At 41.9% G+C, this 10,242-nt stretch overlaps 1 protein-coding gene across 3 annotated transcripts in view; it reads right to left on the bottom strand.

The window, feature by feature from the left end:
• Window positions 1–2,149: 2,149 nt before the first annotated feature.
• SSH2 (slingshot protein phosphatase 2) overlaps window positions 2,150–10,242 on the bottom strand; it is a 237,175-nt gene continuing 229,082 nt past the window's right edge. For all 3 annotated transcript variants that reach the window (XM_073667970.1, XM_073667972.1, XM_073667971.1), the window contains 2 exons: window positions 8,288–9,101; window positions 2,150–7,694 (listed from right to left, as the gene is read on the bottom strand). In XM_073667970.1, the coding sequence (XP_073524071.1) occupies window positions 5,694–7,694; window positions 8,288–9,101 (2,815 nt within the window). In that variant the 3' untranslated portion in view covers window positions 2,150–5,693. The remainder of the gene's footprint in view (window positions 7,695–8,287; window positions 9,102–10,242) is intronic.

Genomic DNA, 10,242 nt, shown 5'->3' with positions numbered 1-10,242 from the left:
ACAGATGGTAAGTATACATTTATTTTTTATTTTATTCTTCTTTTTACAGCTTTTTTAATGGTACCTGGGTGTGGAGGAGACTCTCCTCTCCTCCACACCCGGGTACCATCCGCACATTAGAACGCACCAATTACGCAAGTACAAATGCAGTCTTGCGGAATTGGCGCGTTCTAATGCAAGTCAATGGCGGCGAAATCGCCGCGTTTCCGCAAAATTAATTGACATGCTGCGGATTTTTGACCGCAGCGTTAACGCTGCGGAAAAATCCGCATCATGGGCACAGCACATGCGGATTTCCATTGGGGAACATTGCTGCCCTTCTACCATGCGTTTTTCATGCGTTTCCGCGGCGTTTACGCAACTGCAAAAACGCCGCGGAAACGCATGAAATACGCATCGTGTGAACACAGCCTTAAATAGCTTTTTTTTATGCACAGCACTGAATGGTAAAAAGTCACAAAAATGATACAGATTGTGTGCTAATAGGCAGTTAGGGTCACTGACTTCCTGGAGCAGTGTAGTCCCTAATGTATCCATGCATATTGTTTTGATAATTTCTAAAGAAGGACATTCCAGGATGTCACAAAGTTTTGGATAAGGGTCCTTTTACACTTTGCTTTGTCCCACGATTCGTTGGTCCCGTCGGGGTTTACGTCTGAATCCCCCTGCAAAACGGGGGCCACCGACAATAATGGCGTATATATCTATATTGGAGGTAGACTACATCTTGGTGTCCGCCTCCAGTAGGCGTCTCAACACGCCTGAAAATGATGCACAACACAGCACATGGTGACTGTCGGCACCATTATAGTCAATGACCCCGTCAGAGCCAACGACCTAATTCAGTTTTGCGGGGGGGTTCAGACTTTAGCCCTGACGGAACCAACAAACGTGTGACAAAGCGCAGTGTAAAGGGGCCCTTAATTGTAAGGATTGTTACGATAAAGTTTCAGAACATTTACCAGTAAAGCACTAGGGTTCAGTACCTCGATCACACATTTTTTTTTCCACCTTCTAAATAGTTCAGAGGTGGAACGTCAGTGAGGTTTCAAAGATCTTCATCCTAGTTCATAGCACATAGCTGAAGTTAGTATGAGTCGGATTACTGACTATGACAACTTTAAAGGATTTCTATACTCCTGTGATCTGACCATTTGGCAGGGTGCAATCCTCTGCCACAATATACCACTCCCACCGAGTATTGTACAATGTGTCTTAATACACAATATGGGCAGATAACGAGTATGCTTTAAAAGACAAAGGGGCTGATTCATTAAGACTTGCATTGCACACAACGATCTTAATGAAAGTTTCGCTGGAGTAGGAGGTGCCAAATTAATTAAGAGGTATATCCACTTAAGGAATTCAAAGCAAGGAATCTTCTCTCTGGCGTGCGCCTCACCAGAAATGTTACGTTACTCCAGTCTGTTCTGATGCTTTTAATGAATTCGACGGGCGTGTGTAGTCACTCCCAGTCCCATGGAGGTCTACCCATTGTAGCAGAGCACTTTCAAACTGAAGTGAAAACGTCTCAATTTTTGCACAAGTCTGCATTGTGCACAATTTTTCAGACTTTTCAAAGCATTTTACGTTTAACACCATTGATGAATCGGCCCCATAAGAGTATATATAAAAACCAAACAGAAGCATAAAATACTACAGTACTTGATCGTGGGATAGTAAGCTAGATCTAATGTTCCATCACATAAATCATGAAACAATCGGATATGACTAGACATTGAAGACCGCTACATATACACTAGACAAAAGCTAGCTGAAACCAGTTGTGGAAGCAACTGTCCATCTAATGTGCATGGCGGCTTCCTGACAAATTTCGGAGAGAGAAGAATTGGGCAATTGGAGTTTTACTACCCTATCCTTTTGCCTTCAGTGAAGGTAGGTCACAGTCAGCTGCGTCTCCAGGGGATATACCCTCTCTCCATGTTGAAAATGCAAAACTCAACCGGTCAAGGGAAACTTTTAGACTGAACCAGTAATGAAAGCAGTATGGCGAGTCAGAAAATGGCTGCCTCTTAGTGTTCATGGGCAGCTGAAATTTTACAATTTTTTCTTATGTCTCACAGCTGAAAGAATGGTTGACAAATACATGTAGACATATGAGGAGGGGAAAAGAAAGCAACACAAAGAATCTTTTAGGTATTTTTGTTTATTCCGGTTTAATATTCACAATGTAAACAATAAATTTCCTCAACCACAGTATTTTCTGTAAAAGACAAAATAACAGCGTTTGTACAAAAATGCCCTTAAAAAAAACCCAACGTATTGTGTTTACATTTTACAAAAGAAAACTTGCCGAAGAGTGAGCTGCTATCGAGAGTCTCTGTGTGGGTGCCGCTCCTCTCTCCGCAGAGGCCAGACTGGGATACACGGACGCAGACAAGACATCCAAAAAGATCCAATACCCCTTACTCATCCACAAAACACAAACCTTGTCTCAACACATTCCTCTTCCTCTGGTATACCAAGGGCGCTGCATCGGATGCTCTTATCAAATTGGAAATGTTGACCAGACTGAAAATAAAACCAACGGTAAAAACTAGATCTGTAATAGTTGGGGTGGATTTTGGTCACTTCCAAACAACTTGGCAGGAACATTGTGCAGCAGGGATAGATTGCTAATGTGTAAAGCAGGGAGGAAAATCACACACTTCCCATCTATACACAAACTTAACTCAAAGCCAAATACTTAGAGTCATAGTTCAAGAATAGCTGGAAAGCCAGTTTATCTCAGCCCATAGTAATCTGATCATACTTGGGAGGGACATCTCTGTCTCAAGGAGCAAAAACTCACAGTGTGGCTGGAGGAGCTGGGACGGAAGAGGCATTTATTTTCAGAGACTGGTTGGCGGGTTACAGAAGGCATTTAAAAGGCAACTAGACCAAAAGGGTCAGTTCATCCAATTTTAAAAACCAGGATTTCCATTTAGCATTTGTCGTCTTCTCGAGGCTATTACTCATGGGTGGGTTTTGGAAGTCTACACTGCCCTGCAGTTTAAAGAGAACTTGCTTTCCAGACAGGTCAAGTTTTACCATCCTACTTAAAACAATTCTGGAGCATCCTTCCTTATACCACCTCCTTGTGCCATTCACCAAGTTATTCCTCATGGACATTCCTACTGTCAACAGGCTATCCGGCTGCACATTACCAGCAATGATTAGACTGTATCAAACTCTGTAGGCATGTACCCAATGGCAAGAAAATAAATTAACACAAAAGAGGTGTCAATGTATTTATGCATTTCCACGAACAATAACAGAGGAGCGGCACATTGCAAGACTCTTAAGAAAAGGTGCACTTGGATTAGTATTTTCTGGGGAAAGCAAGTATTTGCTAAAACAGACAGGTCAGAAGCAGTAACAGGGCCTTTTTAAGGCACCTCATAATAGTCGATCGTTATGAAACATCGTACCTATAAACAGTAACAATGTTTTTTTATATTATTGATCAGTCTTTGCAAAATTATGAATCTGTATAATATATTCCCATTGTTTCCTGCTCTCTCAAACACCATGCTCAAAGTGCCGTTATATCGGTCTAGGTCGTGTTCTTTTAAAAGCTGTTTTGAACTGCTTCTCTAGCAAGAATCCTTACTAAAACACCATTTACAAACATTCTCCCTTATGTGCGCTTATCAGCTCCCATCCTGCACGCTTAGACAAGGAGTGTTTGTAAGTAGTGTTTGAGAAGGGATTCTTGGTAGAGCAGTTCAAGGCAGCATCTAAAAGAGCATGGAGTAGGAACCTTCAAGCATGGTGTTTCAGCGACAAGGAAGCAAAGTAAGGTAATGAAGTATATTACTAAGATAATCAATAATTAAAAAGAAAAGTTTAGTTACTCTTTCAGGGATGCTCAAAATACAGAATGCATAATGAAAAGGATTATGGCTTCTGGGGTCCTCTGTTTGAATGGACTGGCGGTCACACATGTGCACAGATGTTCCATTCATTGTCTATGTTACTACCCATTTTTGTCAGTCCCATAAAGTTGCAATTGTGGGACAACCCACAGACTAACACTCCATTATCTTCTTATCCCCATAGCTCAAAGAACACATAAGTACAGCCCCAAAAATCAACTTGTGGTATCTCCATGCATTTCAAATGCTTTTCTTTACCCTGCCTCTGCAATATTACGCCCATAGCAGCAAATAAAACAAAAACTGCTAAAACAGGAAAGGATCAACGGTAAAACATCACTATATTGGAGTATTCCAGTTTGCAGCAAATCTTGCTATTAAAAACCCCAAAACGTCAGTAAAAGTGTAATATAGAACACATATATTATATGTATTTGTATGGATGTTGCAGGCATGTATATAGATGCCCACAAATACACCTATATAATATACTTATGTCTTCTTCACACAAACGATTAAAAAAAAAAGAAGCAGAACACGGTTTCCAGGAAGGCCGAACCCTTTGTAGCTTTGATATCAAACACACACACACACACACTATGTAACATATACAGGTTTTCGTACAGACAGATAGGCAGCACTGAGAGTCACGAGAATTACAATGTGTGAAGTACAGCAGGGACAAGTGGATCAGTAGAAAGAAGCGAAAGGCAAAAAAGAAAAGTAAAATGGCCATAAACTCCGAAAGTTTACAGCATATTCAAGTAATGAAGGGTCAATCCCCAATAGAGTAGACCAACGAATAAGAGCACATTCCAACATAGATTGTGATATTCTTCTCCTATTTATGGTGCTATTATTTTCCAAGATGTAACACTACTTCATGAAGACCCTCCTGTAAAAGGAGAAGTGGCTATGTTCAGCAAGACAGGGCTGCGGCTTCTCTTGTCTAACAAGTACAAGCCGCTGCCTCATACTGCAACGTTTAGGAGGTTGTGAGGACAACGTGGATGTCCAGCAAAGATCTCCCCCCCTCCAAAAAAAATCAACACCTTACATGTTACTATTCTAACAAGCCACAAAACAGGCATAGTCTTGCTTAAAGTAAGGTTCATAGTGATATGTAAAAGTCAACAGCCACATGGCACTCTGGATCCTACTTGCCGACAGCATCTTTAAAATGCATGGCGGCGCTGTCGACCCCAAAAGGCATTAGGTACAAAATGAAGGTATGGATTAGGACTTTTCTATAAGAAAAAAGAAAAGAACCTCATTTTATGTAAGCTTTACATGCAGCCCACGGAGGTGGCAACTTTAGAACATAGCGACACCAGTAATAAAACCTTGGACTATCCTAAAACTTTCACAGTTCGGAAAAGATTGAACGGTCATCTACCCCTTAGACAAAGCTTCGATCTAAGAATTCGAAGAAGAAATTGAAAGTGCGCCTGGGTTCCTACAATATTGACAGACGTCAGTCGGACAACAAGGCCGGACGACCATATAGGAACAGTTACCTGCTTTTACTAAGGATCTCGTAAAATGAATATTTGAGGTTTCAGATTTAAAAATAAAAAAAAGAACAAAATAAAAACACACAATTATATTTATATATGTACAATGACTTACATGTGTGCAGTCAGGAATTACTTACAAAGGGAAGGAGAAATAAGGGAACCCAATACCATACATGCATCAGGAACAATAAAACAATGTCAAAATATATAAAATTAACTAATAAAGTGCACATTCCTCACATATTACACCTGCCCCTTTATAAGAATGGAAAAAAAAACCCACTAAAAAGTTCCAGGATTACATGGTATTGTATAGTGGATTGGTTGTTCTCTTCTTCTCATTGGTCTTTTTAAGTCTTCTCAAAGGATGAGTTCTACCATGTTCATGCTTGGGAGTGATAGTTATTAGTGGGACTGAGGGGTCTAGTACCACCGGTGGGTGAAGGTGCCCCTGGGAGACAGTCAATTCAGACTCAGGACTTGCTATACCCTGCTGAGTTGAACCAAACTCTTTGGCATACTGCACAAGAGGCTTATCTACTGGCTTGCTGCTTGCAACACACTCCTCAGTTTTGATCTGTTCTACAAAATGTTTTGTGGGTTCCCGACCCGAGGAGGGCTGCAAAGACAGAATACAAAGCTTTTCGGGTGGATCTTCTGATTTTATATCCGAATCAGATTCATAATTTCCTGGCACAATCCTGAGAGAACTCTGAAGCATGTCAGGGTAAATTTGATTATTTTCCGATGAGACAGAGTCCCTCTCTGACAAATCGTCTTTAGAGAGTTCTAAACAGCCCAGTTTGGCCAGAGATGCTGAACGTTTCATCTGGGACGGAGTGGTGAGACCAGCTTGCCGAATCCGTGCCTCGATTTCCTTAGCTCTTTGTTTGACAACGCCAGGGTTGCTACTAAAGTCTTTGATGCTGTCACTACTTGAACTATGAGGAAGGCCAAAAGAAAAGGCGGAAACATCCAACACTTCACGCAGTTCACGTATGTTCTCAGTAAGTTTGTTGATTAAATGAAGATCTTCATGGCTCAGCTGGGACAAGGCACTGTCTGCTTCCCTTTGAATTAATTCGCCAAGGCCCATAAAAGTGGCACCTTGGCACTTGTCTGGATAGTTCGACAGGTTGCCTAAACTCTCATCAGTACTGGTGCAATCTTCAGTGGCACCTTCTAAAACGATGGTGCAAGGGTGACACTGGTAATTAGGACTAGGGACACTTGGACTGACTACACTCGTATCCTTTAAGTCAATTACAAGACTGTGCACTTCCTGGGCACTGTCAGATGGAAAAATTACATCTAGTGAACCCAATTTCAAAGGTAGACTTTCTATTTGTGCAGAGGACCTGCCCGATGCACTTGGACAGACATTTTCCAAAGGCGATTCTAAAGATGGAGCCTTCGACTCTAGAACTACATCTTCGCTACTGACACTGAACTGAAGATGACTGAGGTTGTTGTCATTGCTATCATAACACTGAAGTACAAGGTTATGCTCTAGATCTTCTACTTTCTTTGGACACTGTACTGGACCATCTTTCTCTAAAGGTTTGCTAATAAGGGGCTGATTCTCATTTCCTTGCCCTTTAGCTTTAACTGCTAGCTCTGAGTGATTCGTGTTTTGCTTTACTTGCACGTAATGATAGTCAGACAACGAAGATGACTGTGACTCTTTAGACGGCTCAGATCTGAGAAGTTCTGAAGAGTCTAACCCTGTAACTTTTATTTTGACTTTTTTATCCTTTTCACTATCTGGAACATCAAGCAAAGAGTCTTCAAGTTTATTTTTTGGAACAGAATCACAAAAGGCAGAGTCATTCTTGGAATTTTTCCTTGTTGGCACAGCTGCAGTATGCTGCTGCTGTTCCTGCTCTTGTCGTAAACGTTCCTCAAACTCCAATGTGGCCCTTCTGACAGAGCCAGCGCACCACTTGGGAGCCTGGCTTGGAACGTCCGGGTGGTCATTAGTTTCACTTGAGGTTTCAGAATCTTCCTGAGAACTTTGCTTGCACTTCTGGTCTTTAGACTTGTCATGTGGCGGTGATGTGCTGGCCTCACTTTGCTCCTTGCAGTTGCTTTCTGGCTCCCAAACAGATTCAAGTGACATATCATGGATTGTATTTCTCTTTGGTGCTTGTACTTGGCTAGACAGATTGTCTGTTTTCTGTTGGCACTGGCCTGCTCCCTGGTTGAAAGACTCGATCTCTGTGATTATTTCCTTCACAGATATTGCATTTTCAGAATGGGATTTGGGGAGATGATCTTGAACAAGTGGTTCAGAGACCTCCTAACAAAAAAAAAACAAAAAACAGAAAAACAAACCATTAGTACCATACACCATTAGTTAGAATGCAAAATTAATAGGTATAAGGTTAATAAGTATTGAAGGGGTTCTTCAGTTTTGTGGTGAAAGGGATGTAGGTTCCCACCAAACATTGATGGTCTATATGTAAAACCAACTAAAATTCACTGAAGAAACTTTCTGAAAGTCAAAAATGTGAAATGCTAAGATGCAAAAGACCATAAAGCAGATTTCCTGTATCCGGCCTAGTGATCCAGCCAAATCAATGCTTAAAAAGGAAAACCCAACCCACTCCACCCCTTCTGGTCTTCAGGAAGATAAGCTGCCATCAGAGAAGTATGTCAGCAAATTAATATGGCCATACACAGGAGATTAATGTCATCTCTTCTGACTGCCTCTAATCTAATGTGTATGGAGCTTTTATTCCCAGAGCACATTTACGTTTGGTCAAGCGTATTTGTCTACAGGAGAGGTCCGGAGACAGCCATCAGCACAGTGCTGGTCTGATTTGGACTGCCTGCTTTTTGATTTAGAATTAGAACATGACTGAACGTAGTAGGTTTGTAGGGTGCACTTACCTTTGGCTGCTCCTCATCTGTAGATGAGTCTTCTGAGGCCTGAGGGGTGCTAACATCTACATTTCCGCTCTGTTTATCCGCAAGACTGTCAAACAAGGATGTTTCTGGCCAAGAACCCTTAAGAACACCATTCCTAGCATTGCTGATCTGCTCATCTATTCGGGTGGTGGAGCACGTCCGAGGTCTATTCTCCTGAGATAATTCTACAAACTTCTCCAGTGCACTTAGGAAATCAATTCTGTCCCCACTCATGTCCTCAGATTGGGAGGTAAAAGAAGACTGATCAGGAGATTCTGGGAGATCACCAGTGTGTGATCCCAGATCCCTCAGTGGCAGGAGATGGCAGTTAACCTCATTCTTCAGTGCATCCTTCTCCATGTCGTCCAGGGTCAGGTCAGGTAGCTCAGACTGACCAGTCAAGCTTTCAGAAATTGGAGACAAATCTTCCGTGTGCCTGTCAGTTCTACAATTGTCCAGGAAGACTGACGACTCGTCAGAGCAGCATCGCACCGAGCAGCCATTCACTGTGTTGAGATTTAGAATATCCTCTATTTGTCCAGTGTGATAGTCACAAGGTGTAAACTCATAGCGTGCTTGCGTTGTGTTGCACAAAGAGGTGCTGATGGGGCAAGTAGGGTTACAGTTATCAGTTTGAGGTCCCAGTGTAAAGGAATGATGCATGTCCGAGAGCTGCTCTGCTGACGATGTAATGTCCTTTTTGCTCACGTCCATTCCGGTTTTCCCAATGGGTTCATGGTGATCGGATAGGTCGCTGTCTGAGTGAGAACGCCACAGCTTGTTGTGCCTCTGTTTGCTGCAATGTAAAGACGACAACATTACCTAAACTTCACCAGCAATTATTCAAACACAGACACAACTATAATGGTGATAAATTATTGTGGCATAGGTAACGGCATTAATTGCCAAAAAGACTATAGCACCAACTCAAAGCAATTTTGCCACAATTAAGACGTAAATTGCTTTGAAAAGGTTGTAAAAAAATGTTGCGCAACTTGGGAGTTGTGCAAAAAAAACAAAATGGGTGCAGCTATGGAGGGATGGGGGCCTGAGAGGAGTAAGATTTGTGGCAAAGTGTACGCAACTCGTCAGAAACCCCTGATTTACTAAGAGGCAAGCACCTTCATTAAACTGGCGAGAAAATTGCTGGGCTTGATTAAATTGGATCCTATAAGTCGCATTATTAAACTGCTGAAAACGAATGCAAACCAGTTAGAGGCTTCATTCACATGTCTGATTTTCTCACATACAAGAAAAGCGGACTAATTATTTTGAGCAGACTTTGATCAGAGCGTCAGTTTTTCTCCTAAATTTCTCCACCTTGTCCATTCTGACAGACCATGTCATCAGAGTGTTGTCCAATTTCTTCATAGACCCAGACATGCATTGTGGATTGTGATCTGATCCTCGGATCAAAATCAGACATGCCTCTGCGATCTTCTGCGGACCGCGAAAAAATACAGGCATGTGAATGGCCTCATGGACTATTACAGGTACAAGTGCTATCCGTGAAAAACACGGATAGCACTCGTATGCAAAAAACTGACATCAGAACGAGGGCTTAGACTCTAGATGTTGCCCACTTCTTCATTATTAATAAAAGTAATCAGATTCTGGAGCTGGAACAATGCCACAGTCAGTTGGCAGAGCTGTGGAGCTCGCTAATGGTATAACCGAATGATATAAATATGTCCGAAAAGTAGATACTGTTAGGAGCTTGTGTCCAGGACATGACAAGTCAATATGACATGCGGAGAGGGATCACATGAGTAATTCTCATGGACACCTGTTGTGTCTGTCACTGCACCAAACTTGTCTCCTTCCAGGAAAAGTACGCTGTGAACTTCAGATGTGCTGGTTCACATGGAAAAATAAGGGTCGGAGGAGGCGGTTACCTTGAAACCTTCCCCCATAGTTTATATATACTGTAATGTGGC

The sequence above is a fragment of the Phyllobates terribilis genome, unplaced genomic scaffold (assembly GCF_046119375.1).
Source record: "Phyllobates terribilis strain yellow unplaced genomic scaffold, ASM4611937v1 Scaffold_2__4_contigs__length_985480577, whole genome shotgun sequence".
NCBI lineage: Eukaryota > Metazoa > Chordata > Amphibia > Anura > Dendrobatidae > Phyllobates > Phyllobates terribilis.
This window is presented reverse-complemented; position numbering and strand designations above follow the sequence as displayed.